The following is a 26,105-nucleotide window of genomic DNA, read 5'->3' on the forward strand; positions in this document are numbered from 1 at the left end:
GAGTCGATCTGAGCATGTCCGTCCGTCCGTCTGTTGAAATCACGCTAACTTCCGAACGAAACAAGCTATCGACTTGAAACTTGGCACAAGTAGTTCTTATTGATGTAGGTCGGATGGTATTGCAAATGGGCCATATCGATCCACTTTTACGTATAGCCCCCATATAAACGTACCCCCCAATTTGGCTTGCGATTGCTCTAAGGGAAGCAAATTTCATCCGATCCGGCTGAAATTTGGTACATGGTGTTAGTATATGGTCTCTAACAACCATGCAAAAATTGGTCCACATCGGTCCATAATTATATATAGCCCCCATATAAACCGATCCCCCGATTTGGGTTGTGGAGCCTCTAAGAGAAGCAAATTTCATCCGATTCGGCTGAAATTTGGTACATGGTATTGGTATATGTTCTCTAATGACCATGCAAAAATTGGTTCACATCGGTCCATAATTATATATAGCCCCCATATAAACCGATCCCCCGATTTGGCTTGCGGAGCCTCTAAGAGAAGCAAATTTCATCCGATTCGGCTGAAATTTGTAACATGGTGTTGGTATATGTTCTCTAATGACCATGTAAAAATTGGTCCATATCGTTCCATAATTATATATAGCCCCCATATAAATCGATTCCCAGATTTGTCCTCCGGAGCCTCTTGGAGAAGCAAAATTCATCCGATACGGTTGAAATTTGGAACATGGTGTTAGAATGTGGTCTCTAACAAACACGCAAGAATTGGTCCATATCGGTCCATAATTATATATAGCCCCCATATAAACCGTTCCCCTCCGGAGCCTCTTGGAGGAGCAAAATTCATCCGATCCGGTTGAAATTTGCAACGTGGTGTTAGTATAAGGCCGCTAATATCCATGCCAAAATTGGTCCATAACGGTCTATAGTTATATATAGCCGATCCCCAATCACACAAAAATTGCTCCATATCGGTTCATATTCATGGTTGCCACTCGAGCCAAAAATAATCTACCAAAATTTTATTTCTATAGAAAATTTTATTTGTATAGAAAATTTTGTAAAAATTTTATTTCTATAGAAAATTTTTTCCAAATTTTACTTCTATAGAAAATGTTGTCAAAATTTTATTTCTATAGAAACTTTAAACTTAATTATATACGTATTTAATTGGCCTTTTTCAGTTTAATATATACTACGTATGGACTACCTTGTAATTTAGAAGACGGTGTTAGGAAGTTTTAAGATACCTTGCCATCGGCAAGTGTTACCGCAACCCAAGTAATTCGATTGTGGATGACTGTCTTCAGTAGAAGTTTCTACGCAATCCATGGTGGAGGGTACATAAGATTCGGCCTGGCCGAACTTACGGCCGTATATACTTGTTTTAACTACAAATTTCATTAATCGTTTTTGAAAATTACAAAAACTCGATTTTTTTGACAAAAAAAAAAATAATAATAATAATAATAATGTTGCCAATACTTACTCGCATTTTCCGCAAACACATTCACCACGTCCTGAACAGATTTCACCACCACCGGGTGGATAACAACTATCATTTGAAGTCTTGCAATTACAGCCACTACCAGACCAACCAGGCTTGCAAGCACATACACCACACTCACAAGTTCCATGATCGGGACCCGAACACAATTGTTGTTCATGACGTTCACATGAGAAGTTGTCACATTCACAGAAACGACCGGATATAATCTCATCGGGATTGGCACGTTTCTCACAATCGCAAACACCACACAAACAAGTACCACGACCACTACAGTCAACAGTTGATGAATTATCAGCACGGCAACCAATTTCATTGGTTTTGTCTGTATGAATTTCATTATTGGAACATTCGCAAGAGTGACCAAAATGCATATCATCACAATCACAAATGCCACACATCAATTTGCCATGATTGCTACATAGGGGTGAGTTGATTTCATAGCCAGGAGAACCGGGTCTCTCACAATCACAAGAACACAACATTTCCAAATCAATAACCAAACTTTCATTGATACCCACAGGGTAAATTTGAATAACTTGTTTCCATTCAGCAGGATCGGCAGGACATGAGGTGACCACAATCTGGGCATTAAAAGTAACAATATCACCGACCTTAAGACCATCACATTTAGCAGTTTCCAATTCATTACTACCACTATTCAAACAGGTGGAGTGATAGGTAATCTTAACATGGCTGGTAGCATTATCTTTCATCTCAATGGATGAAGAGATTTTCTTAAAAAAAAAAAAAAAAAACATATTTTTTTATGAGCATTTTCATTGTTTGATACAAAAACTCTTAACTTACGCTATATTCTTCTCTGACCAAATCGACAACATTGGAAGAATCATTGGATAAAATAGCACTGGAAGAACCTTCAATGTGGGAAGACAATTTTTGATAGACCGAATGTTGATTGGCGGTAACAGCAAAAATGATGTTAATGGAATTTTGTTTGACTTTGTGATTGATTTGCGAAATACTGGGATAATCTTGTATTACAGAGTGGGTATAAAGGCCAGCTGTATTCAAATGACATTCACCATCGTTAGGAGTGATTACACCACCAAGCTGTAAACAAAATAAAAATTCAAAAATTATGATACAGTTTTTTTTTTTTATGATTTAGTTTCATTATTTCACCTTGCCATCGCCAGCATAATGGAAACCAGCATCTGTTGAGAATACCAATAAACGACGAGCCTGTTCACGCCATCCAATTTGTTGTCGACAAGCAATTGCTTGCATAATGGCATCAAAACCACCTTCTGGGGCATCCAAATTACCAGATACAGCAGCATTCTTTACTTCAGTCTATGTTTATCGTTATAATTGATGTTTGGAGAAGAAATATAGATTTTTATTAAAATTGCTACTTTTTGGAAAAAAGTAATTGAATTGTAGGGTTGTTGGTACACTCTTGTTCCAAATTCCAAAATATTGAACAATTTTTTTGTTTTGTTCTGTAACGAATTAAATTTGTTGGTTAAATTTTGCATTAGTTTGTGTAATTGGTTTAGTTTCCAAACAATTTTTTAAAAAAGCCAAACGGTTATATCCTCATAGCGATAAAGTTTTACAAATGCATCTATCATCTGTGATGCGCATTTAGACTGATTGTCTGCACGAAGTACACATAGTGTACCGTAGTACATGTAATGATATAATGGCTTATTTATTAGCCTATCATTACTCGTTATTTTTATTTATGTATGGAAACGTGAATATGTTGTCCAAAATGGGTGGGAAGACAGCTGTTTCGGATTTCCACATCCTCATCAGTTCCCTTTTTAGGACGATCTATTGATCTCAATTATTAGACTATGTTGGTAAGTCATTCTTCTATTGCAAAGAACGAGTTTAAACAAATCCAACATGTCCAAAAAAAGGAATGCAGTAGAAACATTTTCACCTTCCAACTACACCACTCCAGCAACAGGTTGGCTGATAAGTCCCCGGTCTGACACATAGATGGCGTCGCTAGTATTAAATGCATATTATCTTTATATAGTACCAACCTTCAAATGATTCGTGTCAAAATTTGACGTCTGTAAGTCAATTAGTTTGTGAGATAGAACGTCTTTTGTGAAGCAAGTTTTGTTATTGTGAAAAAAATGGAAAAAAGAGGAATTTCGTGTTTTGAAACATGGCTCCATCACTACACTCCTGAGTCCAATCGACAGTCGGCTGAGTGGATTGCGACCAGTGAACCGTCTCCGAAGCGTGGAAAGACTGAAAAGTCCCCTGGCAAAGTAATGGCCTCTGTTTTTTGGGATGCGCATGAAATAATTTTTATCGATTATCTTGAGAAGGGAAAAACCATCAACAGTGACTATTATATGGCGTTATTGGAGCGTTTGAAGGTCGAAATCGCGGCAAAACGGTCCCATATGAAGAAGAAAAAAATGTTGTTCCACCAAGACAACGCACCGTGCCACAAGTCATTGAGAACGATGGCAAAAATTAATGAATTGGGCTTCGAATTGCTTCCCCACCCACCGTATTCTCCAGATCTGGCCCCCGGGGACTTTTTCTTGTTCTCCGAACTCAAAAGGATGCTCGCAGGGAAAAAATTTGGCTGCAATGAAGAGGTGATCGCCGAAACTGAGGCCTATTTTGAGGCAAAACCGAAGGAGTACTACCAAAATGGTATCAACAAATTGGAAGGTCGTTAAAATCGTTGTATCGCTCTTGAAGGGAACTATGTTGAATAATAAAAACTAATTTTGACAAAAAATGTGTTTTTCTTTGTTAGACCGGGGACTTATCAGCCAACCTGTTATGTTGCCGTCGGCAACTGTTTTACTATATGACGGACACACTAAAACATGTTCATAACAAATCCGAAACAAAGCCATTTTGGTTTTGCACACATATTTTTAAGAGGATTGCAATCGGAATAAAAAAATCGACTTTTCGACTTTTTCAAGATTTGAAAAAAATCGATTTTTCGGTTGGATAATTTTCATATTCACCTTTCACATTTTCATATTCACCTATAAAAATATATCATATCATATAACCTTTAAAATAAATCACATAGTCTATAGATATTCCTACTCCCAAAATGAACCCACATTGAAAGTAAATGTAGGTTTGTTTTAGAAAATATTAAGTAAAATATTTTACTAATTTACTAAATGCGAATTTATCGCGTTTTGTAAAAATTTTTATGAACTATATTAAAGTTAAAACGGAACTTTAATATAATTCATCGAATTTTCTATGAAATTTCCATTGATTTGAGATTTTTTATGAAAATTCCATTAACATGAAATTTTATATGAAAATTCCATTAACATGAAATTTTATATGAAAATTCCAATTGGCTTACAGGAATTTTCTGTGAATATTTTTTTGTCACTGGAAGTTTCATAGCTTTTTTTCAATTTTTCATTGACATGAAATTTTCTATAAAATATCTAGTTACATGACATTTTTATTAAAAATTCAAAAACAAAAACTTGTTATTAAAAATAAAGAAAGAAGAAATTTTTCCATTCCATTGGCAAGAAATTTTCTATAGAACCTTTTTTTTATAAAAATTCTATTGTCATTAAATTTTCTATGAAACTTCCACTGAACAGAAGTTTTCTATGAAAATTCCTTACCTTTTTAAAACTTCTAGTGTCAAGGAATTTCCATAAAAACTTCAAGTGAACAAAAAATTTCATTAAAAATTCCATTGACAAGAGATTTTCATTAAAAATTCCAATAACCAGTTTCGCTATGAAAATTCCATTGACATGCAATAAAAATTCCAGTGACAAAAACTTGTCCTTAAAAACACAGAAAGAAGAAATTTTCATAGAATATTCCATCGGCATGAAATTTTTTATGAAAATTCCATTGTCATTAAATTTTCTATGAAAATTCCACTGAACAGAAATTTTATATGAAAATTCCTTCGCTTTTTATAAAAATGCCAATGAAAAGAAATTTTTATAAAAGGTTCAAGTGAAAAAAATGACCATTAAAAATGCCAGTGACATGGAATTTTCATTAAAAAATTCCAGTGACAAGAAATTTTCAATAAAAATTCCAGTAACCAGGTTTTCTATGAAAATTCCATTGACATGAAATTTTTTATGAATATTCTGTTGGCATTAGCGGTCAATTTCCTGTAGCTCCGTTAAGCTTTAACTGTCAGTTAGCAGAAAGTAAATTACAAATATTTTCTCTCCTGAAAAATTTTCAGGAGTTAAGTTCCTAACTCACTGTTTAAAAAGTCGTTAGCTAACGTAGCACTAACTCTGAATTGAAATTGACGTTTCTCTCTATTCATCATTCAATGATATTTCACAAGAAATCCCTTTTTTGGACTAGCTAGTTAAGTCCAACGATGAAAAAGGGAAAGCCACAAACCATAATGTCAAACAACTGAAAATATTGGCCTTAAGCCGACGGTCCATTTTAATAATCTAGACTCTGAGAATATCGCTTGAGGAATTTATGGATAAAAACTATAAAAAATAAATAAAGTAGTTAATAGTTTGTTTTTTTTTTGTTTACAACAACATTAACAAGAGTGTACCTGTAAGTTAAAAAAATTTTAATAAAATATTATAGGACAAAACAATGACAATGATTAAAATGCAAATGTTATGGATTCATGCCAAAATTTTTTACATGCAACAAGACATTATGAAAAGAACCAATTAACCACCAAACACAAAAAGCATAATTTATAAAATGTATTTGAACAATCCAAACAAAAAACTTAAATCCATAACCATCATAACTAACGCGTTTTTTTTAATATAAGCACAAAAATGATAACCTTGGAAGGAGTATATTTCTAAAGTTGTGTATAATTTTTTTCAAGTTGTATCGAATAGGTCGAGGATCGAATTTATTTTTGGAAATGGGAAGTTCTATCTTACGCGTCGTATAGCTCAGGTATTGTTTCATCTGATTAATATTTGTTCCGATCGATAACGCATGTCCTGTCTGATACGAATGAGGAACCCAGAAATTGATTTCGGTTCGCGGATTGAGTCAAAAGCCTTGTCGTTTTTTCGTTGCGGTATCCTTATAATGCCAGAAAAATGGGTAAAAGTAGTGGCTAGCGATGGTCATTATTTCGATTGTCAGTCTATTATAATTTTTTCTTGAACAAAATCCCCCGTTTTATTTACGCTCCTACATAATTCTAATTTTCTCCGAGCTAATACTATATTGTTTCTTATATAAATTTATAAAAAAAAAAAAAAAAACAAGTAAGGAAAGTTTAATGTCGGGCGGGGCCGACTATATTATACCCTGCACAACTTTGTAGATCTAAATTTTCGATACCATATCACATCCGTCAAATGTGTTGGGTGCTATATATAAAGGTTTGTCCCAAATACATACATTTAAATATCACTCGATTTGGACAGAATTTTATAGACTTTTATAGACTCAAAATTTAAGTTGGCTAATGCACTAGGGTGGCACACAACTTTAGTAAAAAAAAATATGGGAAACATTTAAATCTGAAGCAATTTTAAGGAAACTTCGCAAAAGTTTATTTATAATTTATCGCTCGATATATATGTATTAGAAGTTTAGGAAAATTAGAGTCATTTGTACAACTTTTCGACTAAGCAGTGGCGATTTAACAAGGAAAATGTTGGTATTTTGACCATTTTTGTCGAAATCAGAAAACATATATATGGGAGCTATATCTAAATCTGAACCGATTTCAATCAAATTTGGCACACATGACTATATTACTAATTGTACTCCTAGTGCAAAATTTCAACCAAATTGGGCCAAAACTCTGGCTTATGGGGCCATATAAGTCCATATCGGGCGAAAAATATATATGGAAGCTATATCTAAATCTGAACCGATTTCAATCAAATTTGGCACACATGACTATACTACCAATTGTACTCCTTGTGCAAAATTTCAAGCTAATCGGGATAAAACTTTGGCTTCTGGGTCCATATAAGTGCATATCGGGCGAAAGATATATATGGGAGCTATATCTAAATCTGAATCGATTTCAACCAAATTTGTCATGCATAGCTACAATGCTAAATCTACTCCCTGTACAAAATTTCAACCAAATTAGGCCAAAACTCTGGCTTTTAGGACCATATTAGTCCATATCGGGCAAAAGATATATATGGGAGCTATATCTAAATCTGAACCGATTTCAATCAAATTTTTCACACTTGACTATACGACTAAGTGTTATGTTTCTACAAAATTTCAAGCAAATCGGTATAAAACTCTGGCTGCTGAGTCCATATTAGTGCATATCGGGCGAAAGATATATAAGGGAGCTATATCTTAATCTGAACCGATTTCTTCCAAAATCAATAGGGTTCTATTCTGACCCAAATTAGGAACATGTGCCAAATTTGAAGGCGATTTGACTTAAATTGCGATCTAGACTTTAATCACAAAAATGTGTTCACAGACAGATGGACGGACGGACAGACGGACATGGTTATATCGACTCAGGGACCCACCCTGAGCATTATTGCCAAAGACACCATGGGTCTATCTCGTCTCCTTCTGGGTGTTACAAACATATGCACTAACTTATAATACCCTGTTCCACAGTGTGGCGCAGGGTATAACAAGTAAGGAAAGTCTAAAGCCGGAGGGCCGACTATATTATACCCTGTCCCACTTTGTAGATCCGCATTTTCGATTCCATATCAAATCCGTCGAATATGTTGGGTGCTATATATAAAGGTTTTTGTTCCCATATACATATATTTAATTCTGAATCGATCCGGACAAAATTTGTTAGACTTCTCTTCCACCGTAGGCTTATGATCTGCGGTGGAACACAATGTTACAAAAAAATACGGCAAACATTTAAATAAGGACCAATTTTGATGGAACTTTGCAAAATCGTATTTATGATTTATCGGTTAATAGATATGTATTAGAAGTATAGGAATATTGGAGTCATTTTTACAAGTTTTCGACTAAGCCCTGACGATTTTACAAGGAAAATATTGTATTTTGAACATATTTACCGAAATCAGAAAAACATATACATGGAAGCTATATCTAAATCTGAACCGATTTCATGCAAATTTGGCATGCGTAGCTACAATGAGAATTCTACTCCCTGTGCAAAATTTCACTTAAATCGGATTACAAATTTGACCTCTGTGGTCATATGAGTGTAAATCGGACGAAATATATATATGGGAGCTATATCTAAATTTGAACCGATTTCAACTAAAATTGGCGCATATGTCGAGAGCGTCAATTTTACTCCATGTACAAAATTTAAAGCAAATCAGGATAAAACTCTTGCTTCTGGGGCCATATTAAGTGTATATCTGGAGAAAGATATATATGGGAGCTATATCTAAATCTGAACCGATTTCAACCAAATTTGGCACCCTTTACCACACTATCAATTGCACTTCTTGTGCAAAATTTAAAGCAAATCAGGCTTAAATTCTGGCTTCTGGGGCCATATTAGTAGATATCGGACGAAAGATATATATGGGAGCTATATATCCGATGAGTAATATTGCCAAAGACACAAACAAATGCACTAACTTATAATACCCTGTTCCACAGTGTGGCGCAGGGTATAAATAGTGCCAAACTTTTTTTAATACAAACAAGCATCTGCAACAGCTGATCGGCTGTGAACCGTCCATTAAAAAAACCTATTTTAGCGCAATACGAACGCAATATCGGTCTTTACGAAAAAATGCAAAAACTGACGAAACAAATAAATACTGGATAAAGCTAATTTATTGCCACATACACAACTTAGAATGAAAATCACAACTTGAATTTCAACTTCCAAAGGTTACATTTTGATTTTAGAAAAGCATGCAAATAACAATTTAAAGAAAACTATTATTATAGAATTAAATTAAACTACAACATAAACTTACTGAGAACCGATATGTGTCCATACTTAGAGGCATTGCATTTTTGTAACCATAGGGTGCAGCACAGCCCGCACATGGTTCTATCATGCTAATTATTTTATAATGTTTATATATGTATATATAAGCAAATACATAGGTATATAAATATTCATGATGCATTACACAGAAAACGAATATGGTTTTTTATATACGTAGATATTTTTTTTTTTTTTTTTAATTTTCCAATGGAATAATGAAGAGAAATTTTGAAAGAGAAGAAAGAGAATAGAAAATAAAAATGATTTAGAAACACACAAATATTTATGTATATATATACAACAGGAATCAATCAATTAATGGGAAATGTAGTACTATGGAATAACTTAATTTTGATATAAGGATATTCCTGAAAAAGAGATACATATAATATTATCTACATAAAACTTTAAATATAATTTTACTAGCGACACCAATTTAGAATACTGATCTTTAAGTTACAATATATATCTGAGTCTAAATTATATCCATATGATATAATGTTTTATAGTTTTTATGAAACAAACCACAATTTACTCTATGACTACAGATTATCTTACCCTTATGACAAAAATACACAATTATGGACCACAAAATCCAGATAATAGGAACTTACATTGAAAATAATACTTAATATAAAACATCAAAACACAAAACCACATATAATAAAATGAAGCACATAAATAAATGCTATGAAGTAAAGAGAAAACACACACAAATATATATGTTCAAACAGGATGAATATTGCAAACCAAATTAAAATAAAACTAAAAAATTGTTAATCACAGAAAAAATACACCAAACTGCATAAATATAAATTGCATATAAAGCTTAGTATGTAGTTGGACAGAAAATTTTGTTTAAATATTGTTAGCACGGTGTTTCCATGATTTTTTAAAGCATTTTAGGTATATTTAACAAAATTGTCGATAATGCAGTTACATAATGTTTATCTTATGAAAGAAAAAATCAAAATCTGCAATAACTCGTTAGTAAATATTGTAAATTTCGTTGGAAAGCGTTCCGACTTCAATGTGAGACAACTGCTTTATCGATAATAATATATAATTTTCGCTCTATTTATTTGGCCACGCATTTATTATTTTCTTCTTGTTATATTCTGTTCAACTCCATACTAGACTTAAATTTATGCACATAAAAAACACTTGTTATAGTGTGCGTAGGTGGATAGCATATGTTTCATATATGTAGTGTGACAAGTTTATTATATAAATATTTATGTATGTATTTTGTATATAAGAAAAAGTAAAATTTTGATCAACTCTTACAGTGAATTTTGGGGTATCTGTACTCAAAGGCATATGGTTACGATAACCATAGGGTGCTTCACATTGATCACAGGGATGTTCTAGTCTGTTGATTTTAATTGTAGTGTGCAACAATTATTTGGATGGTGTTATTTGGCAGAAGGGAGTTTTTTTTATTTAGTTTAGTAAAATATGATTTTTTTTACATATTTAATATTTTTTGTTTTGTTTTGTTGATTGTTTATTTTTGTTTTCGTTTGTTGTTAGTCGTTATTAATTTTTAGTATTAAAAAAAGTAAAAAAAGAAACATTATTAACTTATTATCAAAAAAAAGTATTAAAATTAAATTGCATAAAAAGAAATATGACATTTAAAAAGCAAATAGAATTTTTTATAAAATAAAATAGTAATGGCTGATTAATTGATGTTCTTAAGATCTAAGTAATTATTTTAATTTTTTCATTTATTTGCTCAACTTTGTAATTTAAAGCCATAGGGCCGATGCAAGGTAAATTACAATAGAACTACTCAAAAAAATAGAATATAAACATTTTATGAATAATATAATGGCTTAAAATTAATATCTATTCTAATGAAATTTTCTCCAAAAAAAAATTATAAAATTGAGTCCACGAAATAAAACTCCAAAGACAAAGAAAGAAAAAACATATTAAAAACACAAAGTCTTTATAAGCCAGAAACCTGAAGACCCCTTATATCAGGTGTAGCAAAAATAAATCGAAGCCTTTAATCGAAATCAAATCGAAGTCTTTAATTACAATAAGTTCGGAATACAGCTTTTGCGAAAATTATTGTGACTTTCAAATAAGACAGTATTTCTTATGGGAGAATGGGTAATACAAATGATAACATCGTTCTAATTAAATTTTTGTTTACCAAAAATGCTTATGCAATTTTATAGGTAGCAGCAATTTCGCTAAAACTTAATAACGGTATATAGATAGAATAATCCGATTTAGTTCTAATATGCATTTTGTTCGATAACTTATTACCCGTTTAAAGATAATTTCATATAAGTCCTCGCTTCTATTGACCAAAAAAAAAAATGAAGCAGTTGATTTTCTCAAGCCTCTCTTGAAACAAACTTGGAGGTAAATCTAGACTATATGGTGGGTACATAAGAACCTTCCAATCAAGCTCCTGGAGTTTCTGGCAATCGATGTGTGGCCTGGTGTGGTCCTGAAGGAACGTAATTCCATTCCCATTGGGCAAAGCAGGCCGCTTATAGGGGATTTCTTCCTTCTTAGAGTCCAATTGGTAACAGTCCCACGTTAAAAGCTTTGGTTTATGGGAGCAGTTCATGTGTGGCCTGGTGTGTTCCTGAAGGAACCTATTTCCATTCCAATTGGGCAAAGCAGGCCGCTTATAGGCGATTTCTTCCTTCTTATAGTCCAATTGGTAAGAGTATAAACCCACGTTAAAAACTTTATGTTATTTATGGGAGCAGTTCATACCAAATAATTCTCTGTAAATATCACCAAACACACACAAAAACCTCCTTAGCTTTCAATCGTGGCTTGGTCACCATTTCCGCAGGTTCAACACAATTTGACTACAATCGTCGCCAGTAACTTTACGGATTTGTTTCGATTCAGCAGCGATTTACATGTGAAAATTAGGTCCATGCATGAAGTTTTTACGTTAACTTGTGTGCAGGGATAGAAAATCCACTTTTCGAAATTTAGACTTTTTTAAAATTAAATCGAAAATATTGAAAATTTAAAAAATAAAAATTTACAAAATATGGAAATTAGACCTCTTCAATTTTTTATGTTGCGATTAACCCGGTTATTCCCCTATTAATCCAATGTCGACTTATTAGTATTTTCACCAAAAATCGATTAGTCGATTTTCAGAAATATCAATATTCGATTAGTAGGATTTGAAGATTACAGAAAGTCGACTTCAATATTTTTAGACAAAACATTAATTTTCAATTAACCAATTTGTGTGGAATTCGTATATTAAACTCCTTTTCTTACTCCTTTTTTATGCCGAACTGATTTTTAGCTCTTAGTAAATCGAAACTTTTTTTTTCAAATTAGGAAAAATCGACTTTTCGACTTTATTAAAATGTGGAAAATCGACTTTTCCAAAAAAGAATATAGATTTTTCTCTTTTTTTTAATTTGGAGTTGAGGTTTATCCGGTTATTCCATATTAATCAAATGTCAACTTTTTGATGAATTAGTTAAAAATCGATTTTCAAAACTATCAAAAGTTGTAGTGGTATGGTTTGAGGATACATTGACATCACTGACAACTGTGCCCAGCTGACGACTGAAAATAGACAATTGCATGGACTTTGACATTTTCTCTTTGTAAACTAATTCTTTTGTACGGCGAATTCAAGAACAGGTTTTGATGGAGAATTTTTTTGTGATAACGGTTTTTCTATTGCACTATCGAAAAAAATCAGATATAGAGAAATTTGATCAATGATTGCGACAGTATTTTTGGACCACGTGTGGAAGGAGAAGTAACACTGGACATTAAATTTTTAACTACAATAGAATAAAAAGAGCCGGAACTTTTGGGAAAGTGGGTTTGCAACCCTTGAAATCATTTCTTGTTGAAAACACAATTGGTTGTAAGCAGAGGCGATACTGCAGTAAAGCTTTAAAACATCATTCGGCCAAGATAGCCAGAAGTTTTGAAACTTTTATTACAATTCGTGGCCAAAGTGTAAGCAGCCCAGATTAACCTGCTAAATAATTCCGAGAAATTACACGATAGCTTGTATTAAACCCGGAACGAACATTAATATTCAGGGCATGCAACAAAAAGTGATACAGTGATCGATAAGAGGCCTGAATACAAATAACATCTTCCTTGAAGTCCTGCGCTATGCCTAAAACCCAAAGGATCTTGATGTCGTGGGCTAACCTCCATTAAAGAAGCTAACCTCCATTTCGTCGTTCGAGATGACAGATTACTATTCAATTCTTTCAATTCAACCATAAAAGAAAAAAAAAAAAAGAATCTAAATTTGTTGTCCTTACTATATTTTTCTTTTCTAATTTTTTTTAAATTTTTTTTTATTTAATATCAATCTAATTAATTGAATATGAATTAATTGTTGTACTAAGAAAATTGTATTTAAAATTATTAACATCAATCTCATTATTCTCTTTTTACCTAGAGGAATCAAAGACAAATTAAATTGTTTGACACCAATGTCTAAGATCTAGCTTAGATCAAGCCAACAATAACGACGATTTTGAGCGCTCAACATCGACCAAGACATATTCTTGTAAGTGGCTGCAGAATTAATGAATGACTTATCCTTCAAATTAAAGGATCTGAAAATGTAAGTTATATTTTGATTACTCTATGGTACTAATCCCTTGATGAAAATAGAAAACAAGTTTGGTGTTGATACTTTTAACATAAGTAATTTGGAATTAATTTTGAAACAATAATAATAGTTACCATGAGCTTGTAAACTGTTATTTTATTTTTGGGGAAATATGATTGATAACTCATATGTAGCCTAAATCCTACTTGGGGTCACAATTTTGGGGCTATTGCAAATACAGGTCGATCAATAGCCAAGGATAGGTTTTGAGCCTATACGGGGTGGGTAGACCCATGGATGACACCATCGAACATCCTAAAGTGACTGGACTAACGTGTGACAAATGTGTGTTTACGATGTGACAGGTAAGACTGGTAGGTTTATTTTTTTTTATTTGTTTATAGTCCTGATGAGAGTCGAACCCATAGCCGGGTGGTGAAATAAGGCAGACCAATATCACTCGCCTCCTCTTTCCTCTGCTTTTGAGCATTGGATGACCCAGGACTATAACAATGGCGCCCAACGGGAAGAAAATTTCCATCATATTATATTTGACTTATCAGATATCGACGAAACTCGGAATAAGAAAAATTCGGTTTATCGAAGTTGTGTAGAGTGGCTGGCAATTAGCCGAATATTGTTGCTACAGTGGTATATATTGTAACCTGTAAGTTAACATGTCTATATGCAAATACCAACTAATATTTTCTTAGACGTACAAGGTAGAAATTTGTATCTTGCCTTGGAGGTTTGCGACTTCCAGCAATTGTGCTAATTTTTATCTTAGGAAACTGAAATAAAATCATAATAGAAAAAGAGAAAATTAAGAATTTTGATAAACCTGACCTTTTTTTATTTTTTTTATTGTTACATACTCCGCGTAATCTTATAATTAATGTGGTGGAAATGCAACACTAATATTTGCTTCCGCGAAATTACGTTTGTGCTTGAAGCCTCATTTTGGATTTTCGCTGGCTTTCAAGCCGATTATTTGGTAATCCGAATTGTTGATGTTGGAAGTCCACGAAATATCATAGATTATTGCAGAAGTCCAGGTTTGCTACATATGAGTTAGAACTCAAGACATATTTTCCCAAAAATAAATCATGCGAATTAAATTTAGAAACTAACATTGTTTTTGTTTTATATATATATATATATATATATATATATATATATATATATATATATATATATATATATATATATATATATATGTATATATATATATATATATATATATATATATATATATATATATATATATATATATATATATATATATATATATATATATATATATATATATATATATAATATATATATATATATATATATATATATATATATATATATATATATATATATATATATATATATATATATATATATTATATATATATATATATATATATATATATATATATATATATATATATATATATATATATATATATATATATATATATATATATATATATATATATATATATATATATATATATATATATATATATATACATTTTTTAATATTACTATTATTTTGGTTGTTTTGATTTATCGTATAAAAGAATAATTATTTACATACACTTGAAGTTAGACTGTATTTTGATGAGACCAAACACTCGCTTGTGGGCTAGACAAGAAGAAGAAGGCAGATCTAGTACTCCTATCCCATCGGGTGACTCTTTACTTGACACAACTGTCTTAGAGGGTTTTGGGGAAAGCGATTCCACTATTGTCGAGGTTAATAGAAACTCCGGTGAAATGGCGGAAAGTGGTGAAGGGCAACAGGGTGCTGAGGCTTTGCCACAGTTAATTTCTCAACAAATACAAAGTGAAGTTTCTTCCATGGAAGAGAGACTTCTTAGTAGAATATCGACTATGTTAGAATCTCAAAGACAGGTTACGCCTGAATTCCCTAGGGAAATGCCACCGAATGCTAGAAGATCTAGGGGAGGCAGAGGTAGAAACCGCAATAGATTTTCAGGGAATCATAATTTTACTAATCACGAATCGAACGACCATATGAATCGAAACTCAGTGCAAGGTACGGAACAGAATTTAGAGAATGAGGGAAGAGAGTCAGATCCGTACATCGACCGAGATAGACGAATTGCTTAGGAGGGTACAATCACTCAATATTAATCGGAATGACGGTAGACGCTTGGAAATGCATCGCTGGAATATTTCATTTTCTGGTGATGGTACAGGTTTACGGGTAGATGAATTTTTGATTCGTGTTCAGCATATTGCAAATACTCAAGGCTATTCTCTCGAAGAGGTAACGAGAAATATTTATATTCTTTTAAACGGTTTAGCGGCTTCTTGGTACTTTTCTTGGCTCACTAGAAATCAGAATCCCACATGGATAGAATTTAAGAATCAATTAAGGGATCATTTTCGCACAGCTGATACAGATTGTGACATAGAGCACACTATGATGAATAGAGTTCAAAGACCAACTGAGAGTTTCGATCAATTTTATCATGTTATTACTGAATTGAATTCTAGAATGGAAAATCAAAGATCGGACGCGGATTTGATTGAAATTTTGAAAAGAAACGTAAACCCGAAAATGACAGTTTTCATACATAACTCTAAAAGTAGAATTTTGTCAGAATTTTTAAAGGAATGTCGTAGAGCAGAAAGGGACATAGCAAAGGTCGAGAGTAACATGAACCGGAACAGGTCAAGGGTGAATGAGATTAATTTGGTTGAGGAGTTATTGCCAATCGGACATGAGGAAACACCTCAGGTAGATGCAGTGTATATGAATACTAAACGTGACACTTCTGATCATTCGAAATTGACATGTTTTGATTGTAAGAAGATAGGACATATCGCGATTAACTGCCAGGAAAAATCAAATAGAATTTTTTGTTATCGATGCGGTCGCGACAATTATGTTGTTTCCAATTGCCCGGACTGTAAGGGAAAAAACTTTCGGCAGAGTTGGGTAACCGGGGTCCCGAACTCATAGATAATATACCCGGATTTGACTTCAAAGATGATACACGTACTTTTCAACAAAATCTTCTCGGCCATGACACCATAATTAACCCTGACTTACAATTAGAAATTGAAAATGACTTATCTGACATACCACATGAATTTAGAGACTCATTTATGAAGAGATGGCGACATTATAAGCAAGTGCGGGACGATATATTCAGCGAATCTGGTGTGGGATATATGCCTTCGGCACGAATTTTAAGGACTAGACAGCGTCATAAGGAGCTTAGATCTGAACATAGACGAGTTATTAGCACAGTCATACATGATGAAGGGACAGATATACGTCCATACGCTGAGGTTGTATTATGGGGTAATTCGATTTCAGGCTTACTCGACAGTGGGGCCAGTGTGAGTGTTCTAGGGGGTGGTTCTTTGCAATTTTTGCGTGATAATGGAATTGAATTTCGCCCATTTAAATCATCTCTTGAGGTTGCAGATGGAGCTTCGTCGACCGTAGTAGGAAAGATTCATACCGAAATTTCATACAAAGGTCAAACAAAGACTATAACGTTGTACATTGCTCCGGATCTAAAGCAATCGTTGTATTTAGGATTCGATTTTTGGATTCTTTTCGGGCTGGATAAATTTGTCGTATCAGAGATTTTGGCTCCAAGTTGCTCTGTAGATACGAACGCCCACATTTTGAACCCAAATCAAGGAATATTGGTGGAAAAGGTTAAGTCAATGTTTCCTTCCTTTTCGAAACTTGGCCTTGGCAAAACCCACCTGATCGAACATCACATCGATACTGGTAATGCGACACCTATCAAGAAAAGGCACTATCCCATATCGCCTGCTAAGGAGGCTCTTCTATATGAGGAATTGGATAGGATGCTGGCATTGGGTGTCATAGAGGAAAGTAGAAGTCCCTGGTCTTCACCAGTGGCGACAGTAGTGAAGCCAGGTAAGACCAGGATATGTTTGGACAGTAGAGACCTCAATAAAGTGACCGTTAAAGATGCCTATCCAATTCCCCATATAGAAGGGCTTCTCATGCGGTTATCGGATACCTTTTATATATCTGCCCTCGACCTAAAGGATGCCTTTTGGCAGATCCCTTTGGCGAAAGATTGCAGAGAAAAAACAGCATTTACAGTAGCTGGTAGACCTCTCTATCAGTTTACTGTAATGCCGTTTGGTCTCTGCAATTCTCCTCAAACTATGATGCGCCTTATGGATCTTGTCATTCCGGCGGAATTGAAGGTCAGAGTATTCGTATACTTAGACGATTTACTCGTTTTTTCTCGGACGTTCGAAGAGCACATCGCTTTACTTGAAAAGGTAGCTAGGTGCATTCAGTTAAGTGGCCTTACTATAAACTTAGAAAAATCACGATTTTGCATGAAAGAGGTGAACTACTTAGGTTTTTTGATAGGAAATGGCGTAATTCGAACATCTGATGAGAAAATTAGTGCAATTCGTGATTTTAAGATTCCAAAGACACCGAAGGAGGTTCGCCGATTTCTTGGCATGGCCAATTACTATAGAAAGTTTGTTCGGGATTTTTCAACCCTAAGTGCTCCCTTATCTGACCTTCTTAGGAAGAACAGTAAGTTTACCATGACCGAAGACGCCTTGAAGTCACTGGAACGGATTAAGGACGCTCTCTGTACAGCTCCGGTTCTTGTGCATCCAAATTATTCGAAACCCTTCATCATCCAGTGTGATGCATCATGTTCCGGTATTGGAGCTGTTTTGTGTCAGCTGGGTGATGAAGGCTTTGAAAGACCAATCTACTATTACTCCAAGAAGCTGAACAAGGCCCAGCAAAATTACTCGGTGACCGAGCTAGAGTGTTTGGCTGCGGTTTGTGCTGTACAGAAATTTAGGCCGTACATTGAGATGCTCCCTTTCAAAATCATCACCGACCATGCAAGTTTGCAGTGGTTGATGAGGCAGAGAGATCTCTCGGGTCGGTTAGCTCGCTGGAGCTTGTCACTGGCTGCATATGATTTTGAAATAGAGCATCGCAAGGGCAGTGAGCACATCGTGCCGGACACTCTATCTCGGGCATTTAGTAATGAGCTGGCCTCATTTCATCCTTGTATAGTAGAGGTCGATTTGAATTCACCAGAATTCGACGCTGACGATTATAAGGACCTCCGTCGTAGTATTGGGGAGAACCGTGAATCTTTACCAGATTTAAGGGTTGAGGACAAATTTGTCTATAAAAAGACCGAATTTTCTACTGGTGATCATATTTCTGATACGCTCTCCTGGAAGCTCTGGGTACCCGCAGGTCTCACGGAGTCTATGATCAGGTCGGCACACAACCCACCACAGGCTGCGCATGGTGGTATCGGGAAAACACTTGAGAGGTTGCGCCGAAACTATTATTGGCCACATATGGCGAGCCAGGTTAGGTCCTATGTCTCACAATGCGACACATGCAAGATGTTAAAAGCCCCCAACTACATAACAAGGCCACCAATGGTCGCCCAGAGCGACATAGAGAAACCTTTTCAAAAACTCTACGTAGACCTGTTGGGTCCATACCCACGTTCCAAACGAGGCCACACAAACATATTGGTCTGTCTGGACCATTTCTCAAAATTTGTTTTCGTTGAACCCATTAGGAAAGCTTGTAGTACTTCAATTATAAATTATTTAGAGGGACACATTTTTTCGGTTTTTGGCGTGCCAGAGTGTATACACACTGACAATGGTCGTCAATTCATTGGAAAAGAATTCAAAGAGTTTTGCGAGAGATATGCCGTAAAGCAGATATTCACAGGAGTTCATGCACCTCAGAGCAACGCCTCTGAGAGAGTTAATCGCTCAATACTCGCAGCAATAAGGTCGTACATCGGCAATGATCATTCCGACTGGGATGAACACCTGCATTCAATTGCATTATCTCTTCGTAGCTCTTTACATTCTTCCATTGGATCGTCATCATACTATGTGTTATTTGGCAGACAGATGATTGTACATGGGTCATCTTACCCTATTTTGCGTAAATTGCAATCGGTAAACGATAGTGAAATTACCGTGATTTCCAAACCAGATACTATGAAGCTAATCGACGAGTCAATTAGGAATAATTTGAGGAAGGCCTACGAGAAATCGGCCCGATCTTACAACATGAGGACGCGAAAAGCTAATTACAGTCCTGGACAGGAAGTATTCCGACGAAACTTCCAACTTAGTGACTTCAGCAAAGCCTTTAATGCCAAATTGGCCCCAAAATATCTTAAAGCTAGAATACATTCCAAAATTGGAAATAATTTGTATAAATTGGAAGACCTAAGAGGAAGAGTCGTCGGAGTATTTCATGCCAAGGACTTGAGAGTTTGAGCCCGGCTTTGGTCGATTAGTGGGTCGAGCCACACGGGAAGTTAAGTGAAGGGATAGGGAAACTACTCATACCAGTTCTCAAAATCTTTCCTATCTCAGGTTCTGGAAAGTTTTGATGGTGTAGTGGTATGGTTTGAGGATACATTGACATCACTGACAACTGTGCCCAGCTGACGACTGAAAATAGACAATTGCATGGACTTTGACATTTTCTCTTTGTAAACTAATTCTTTTGTACGGCGAATTCAAGAACAGGTTTTGATGGAGAATTTTTTTGTGATAACGGTTTTTCTATTGCACTATCGAAAAAAATCAGATATAGAGAAATTTGATCAATGATTGCGACAGTATTTTTGGACCACGTGTGGAAGGAGAAGTAACACTGGACATTAAATTTTTAACTACAATAGAATAAAAAGAGCCGGAACTTTTGGGAAAGTGGGTTTGCAACCCTTGAAATCATTTCTTGTTGAAAACACAATTGGTTGTAAGCAGAGGCGATACTGCAGTAAAGCTTTAAAACATCATTCGGCCAAGATAGCCAGAAGTTTTGAAACTTTTATTACAATTCGTGGCCAAAGTGTAAGCAGCCCAGATTAACCTGCTAAATAATTCCGAGAAATTACACGATAGCTTGTATTAAACCCGGAACGAACATTAATATTCAGGGCATGCAACAAAAAGTGATACAGTGATCGATAAGAGGCCTGAATACAAATAACATCTTCCTTGAAGTCCTGCGCTATGCCTAAAACCCAAAGGATCTTGATGTCGTGGGCTAACCTCCATTAAAGAAGCTAACCTCCATTTCGTCGTTCGAGATGACAGATTACTATTCAATTCTTTCAATTCAACCATAAAAGAAAAAAAAAAGAATCTAAATTTGTTGTCCTTACTATATTTTTCTTTTCTAATTTTTTTTAAATTTTTTTTATTTAATATCAATCTAATTAATTGAATATGAATTAATTGTTGTACTAAGAAAATTGTATTTAAAATTATTAACATCAATCTCATTATTCTCTTTTTACCTAGAGGAATCAAAGACAAATTAAATTGTTTGACACCAATGTCTAAGATCTAGCTTAGATCAAGCCAACAATAACGACGATTTTGAGCGCTCAACATCGACCAAGACATATTCTTGTAAGTGGCTGCAGAATTAATGAATGACTTATCCTTCAAATTAAAGGATCTGAAAATGTAAGTTATATTTTGATTACTCTATGGTACTAATCCCTTGATGAAAATAGAAAACAAGTTTGGTGTTGATACTTTTAACATAAGTAATTTGGAATTAATTTTGAAACAATAATAATAGTTACCATGAGCTTGTAAACTGTTATTTTATTTTTGGGGAAATATGATTGATAACTCATATGTAGCCTAAATCCTACTTGGGGTCACAATTTTGGGGCTATTGCAAATACAGGTCGATCAATAGCCAAGGATAGGTTTTGAGCCTATACGGGGTGGGTAGACCCATGGATGACACCATCGAACATCCTAAAGTGACTGGACTAACGTGTGACAAATGTGTGTTTACGATGTGACAGGTAAGACTGGTAGGTTTATTTTTTTTTATTTGTTTATAGTCCTGATGAGAGTCGAACCCATAGCCGGGTGGTGAAATAAGGCAGACCAATATCACTCGCCTCCTCTTTCCTCTGCTTTTGAGCATTGGATGACCCAGGACTATAACAAAGTCTTTTAAACGAATTCGAAGATTACCAAAAGCTTGCTTGGCTTTTCTCTTTGACAAAACGCCGATTATACATTAATAGATTTGTGTGGCATCCGTACATCGAACTTCTTTTCGTATGGTGCCAAACTTTTTTTAGCTCTTAGTCAAGCGAGATTACACATGGCAATCGTAATTGCCGATATCCATGATTTTATCGACAATTTCGATAATTGGCCTTTTAGTGCATCGAAATTACTGAAACCTCAATCAACGAAATCTAAATTGATTGGCTCTTTTAAGATGAGGGCCGCCTGGATTGCATTTTCACCCCTAAATCTAGAACTAAGATCACGTTTTCGGATGAAAAAAAAAAATATTCGTTTTTTGCAGAAATTAGCTTGGTACTAAGCATTACCGAAGAAAAACTGTAAAAACAGAATATTTCCTCTTACTGAAGGATGTAAGGGAAAAATTAATCCGTATATGAATATTGGTTTCAGCGTCATCTATATGTGAAAAAATGATTTATATAAAAAATTGATCTTCGCAAACGGGAAGAGATAGAAATGACAATTTTACCCAAGGATACAATGAGGGAGCCACCGTGGTGCAATAGTTAGCATGCCCGCCTTGTATACACAAGGTCGTGGGTTCGATTCTTGCTTCGACCGAACACCAAAAAGTTTTTCAGCAGTGGATTATCCCACCTCAGTAACGCTGGTGACATTTCTGAGGGTTTCGCAGCTTCTCTAAGTGGTTTCACTGCAATGTGGAACGCCGTTCGGACTCGGCTATAAAAAGGAGGTCCCTTGCCATTGAGCTTAACATGGAATCGGGCAGCACTCCGTGAAAAGAGAGAAGTTCACCAATGTGGTATAAGAATGGACTGAATAGTCTAAGTGTGCCTGATACATCGGGCTGCCAACTAACCTAACCTAAGGATTCTATGAAACGATTGCTTTCGACTTGTATTCGTATATAACTCATTTTTCACATAAAGGTGGCGCTGAAATGAATATTCATATTATTTTTCCTTAAAAACTGAATCAACCACAAAACCGACAGAAAAGCTTTTCATTATTCCAACATCATCTAGTTCCGATCGGACTATACAATGCGATATACAAATAAATAACGCAATTTTTTCGATAAATTATTAATTTCTTTTCATTTCAACCTTGCACCCAAAGAAATTTGTTAGTAGGGACAGCAGAAAAGTCTGCTAAAACAGCAGAAAGTCTGCTGAAAAAGGGACAGCAGTCACTATTTGCTGAAATAGCAAACATTTCTTGCTATTTTTTAAGCTCGACTACACTAAATCATGTTTTATTTTGGCTGAAACAAATTAAAATATCAACTTAGGAGGTATCCTAACATAATTAAAACAATATTTTATGAAAATCTATACTAATTGATTAAAAATCTGAATATTTATCAATTTGATGCCTAACAGCAAACAAAATGTTTGCTGATCGTATTTATGAGCTTTTAAGTATGTTACAGTGCAAAAATATACCAAAAATTACTTTTGGTTCTTAAATATGCTTTGGGGGAAATTTATAACTTAAAAATTTTATAATTTATTGTTCATTAGGCCCTGAAGTACAAAAATATAACAGCAGACATCGACTGCTGTTATTTGCAGACTTTTTTCTATGAGTGTGGGCATTATTTCATGGATCCATAAATATGTATGTTCTATTAAATTAACTATGAATTTATAAAGTAACCTACATTGAATATTCAAATTCTAATAAAAATATTTAATTTGAATTCCGAATGAATTTTCAATGAAAATTAAATTTAGAGAAATTCTATAATTTCCATTTCAGTCATAAAGCTATAAAAATTATTTCCAAATCTTATATATAAAGAGTTTGAACTCTTATTTTATAAAAAAAAAAAATACATATTTTAAATTAAAAACTATCTTAAAAATATTTTACTATGAAAAATATATATAAAACATTTTACTTACTTTTTGGGTATAGTAGATACATAAGGCATCAATACCTTATCGACGAATGAACCGAATCCCAAACGGAAATTTGAAGTAATATTACGCATAGTTTCCGATAGTAAATCACCCAAGGCTGAAAGTTTTTCTTTATCATCTTCCATAGATTTGGACAAGTCCATAAGATAATATAAATCTACAGGATAATCTTCGGCTTGTGAATAACGGAATTGTAAATTATGGGCTTCATCTAAACAAGGCAGTAAGAAAAAAAAAAAAAAACAAAAATTATTAAAAAAATGCAAATCCCATAAACAAACAAATCATACTTATGCGTAATTTCAGATTAACTCTTTGTGGACTGATTTGTACAATCTCTCCATAACCACTAGCCGATGAGGCTGATCCAGAGGCACTTGCCGACGAAGAGCTTGCATACGATCCGGAATATGAACCACTAGATGAGGAATTATAGTAATAAGAACCTCCAGCAGACATTTGTCCACCAGCCATGGCAGCTCCACCACTTGCTCGACTTAGCTCTTGATTTACAATAATTTCCTGTATGGTCTTGGGATTGTGTATATATCGGGCATCACAATAGTTATTTGTGTATTGGACAAAACATCTTGGCTTATCACCTAGATTTGGTGCCGAACACCAGGCACAATTCACTGTCTGTATACATTCATGACAGGTGGCTTTGTTGACGCAGGGATTTTGTGTAAGTTTTCCAGCCAATTGACTTTCAGCTGATAATACCAGGCAGGAAAGAATCAGAGTTGCTAACGCCAGCATTTGCGGGCGTTGTTTGGAAGATATCATTTTTGGCAATTGAAAAAAAAAAACTAAATGTGTGGAAAATTCGTTGATTTGTCTTCTTGCTTAAACTAGAGTCGTTCGTTAACTGAAATGGAAGATGAAATGAGAATAAATATCAATTTAAGTTAAGAAATAAATAAAAATTCTATTGTATTGTATTATACTATAAAAGTCTCTCATTATTATTTAGTCATACAAAATGACGTAATTTTTTCACTTAGCAGTAAAGCTAATAGAAATTGATAATATTTGCGATTTGTTTGGAAAAAGTTATTAATCAGTAGAAATGTAGAAAGGTTAGTCATTTGGTCATTGTGTTAGGTAAATATTTTTGATAATTTAATTTTAAGATAAGGCAATTACATCGCCTTAAGTTATTTCTATTTAATAGTTACAGTTATATTGTTTAAAGTTATGTTAACAAAATGTGTGCCGTTTTTTAATCAACAGTGGAAGAATTAATATTCAATAAAAATGGGGAATACATTGCATTGCAGAATAGTGTTCAGAATCCAAGTGAAATACTTTAGAACACATACACATTTTTAGATTACTTCATTTGTTGTGCAAAAACTAATGAATATTATTAGAAATACATTAGTATATATATATGGTAGCCAACTTTTCTTTATTGGGATATTGTTATCGATTGTTTGCATATTCTCCAATAAGAAACACATGTAAAGAATTCATTCCGGGCTATAGACATAAAATAACATTCCGTAGGATTCTTAAAATTGCTATACGGAGCATAAGGTTCACAAAAATCTCCACAATGATTCACAAATTTGTATACCACTAACAAAAATGGGAAATGTAAACAGCCGATAATACAGTATACAAATAAAAATTGCTTTATTGTTTTTCAAAACATGTATTTTGAATGCATCAACCGCTTCTTCAGGTGTCGAAAAACTTTGACATCTCTTTTTATTTTTTTACGTACGATTATAAAAAGAAGTCATTCGGTGCCAAATCAGGACTATACGGGGGATGACCCATCAAATCGATGTTTTGAGTACTCAAAAATGCAGTTGTTTCAGCCTATGTGTGAGAGCTCGCATTGTTGTGGTGAAGAGTGATCCATCAAACGCCGAAGTTTTTTTTCCTGATTTCTTGGAAGACAATTGGCAAACAATTTCTTGTTTTCCTCTCAGAATTGGCTGTTCTGCGTTATTCTAGTGGCACGATTTCGACATGTACAGTTTTTCCGAAAAACAGGCGATCGTTTGCTTGGAAGTGCTTCGTGCGCCAATTACTTTCGTTGGAGTTGCTCTTTTGCGCTCATACGAGAAAATCAACGATTCATCGTATATGAAAACGTTCTGAGTACGTATTACCTCAAAAATGTCGATAGAGCTGTCAGTTGGCATATTGC

At 34.2% G+C, this 26,105-nt stretch overlaps 1 protein-coding gene across 2 annotated transcripts in view; it reads right to left on the reverse strand.

The window, feature by feature from the left end:
- Positions 1–26,105, reverse strand: part of mys (position-specific antigen beta subunit myospheroid) — a 54,246-nt gene that overhangs the window by 6,214 nt on the left and 21,927 nt on the right. The window contains exons 2-7 of one of the 2 annotated variants that reach the window (XM_075300610.1): positions 24,235–24,812; positions 23,927–24,155; positions 9,351–9,435; positions 2,626–2,796; positions 2,290–2,553; positions 1,462–2,216 (exon numbers count right to left, since the gene is read on the reverse strand). In XM_075300610.1, coding sequence (XP_075156725.1) covers positions 1,462–2,216; positions 2,290–2,553; positions 2,626–2,796; positions 9,351–9,435; positions 23,927–24,155; positions 24,235–24,730 — 2,000 coding nt within the window. In that variant the 5' untranslated portion in view covers positions 24,731–24,812. Of the gene's footprint in view, positions 1–1,461; positions 2,217–2,289; positions 2,554–2,625; positions 2,797–9,350; positions 9,436–10,651; positions 10,737–23,926; positions 24,156–24,234; positions 24,813–26,105 lie in introns of both variants that reach the window. The other variant, XM_075300609.1, reaches the window with a different exon arrangement.

This window comes from Haematobia irritans, chromosome 3 (genome assembly GCF_050003625.1).
Source record: "Haematobia irritans isolate KBUSLIRL chromosome 3, ASM5000362v1, whole genome shotgun sequence".
Classification (NCBI taxonomy): domain Eukaryota; kingdom Metazoa; phylum Arthropoda; class Insecta; order Diptera; family Muscidae; genus Haematobia; species Haematobia irritans.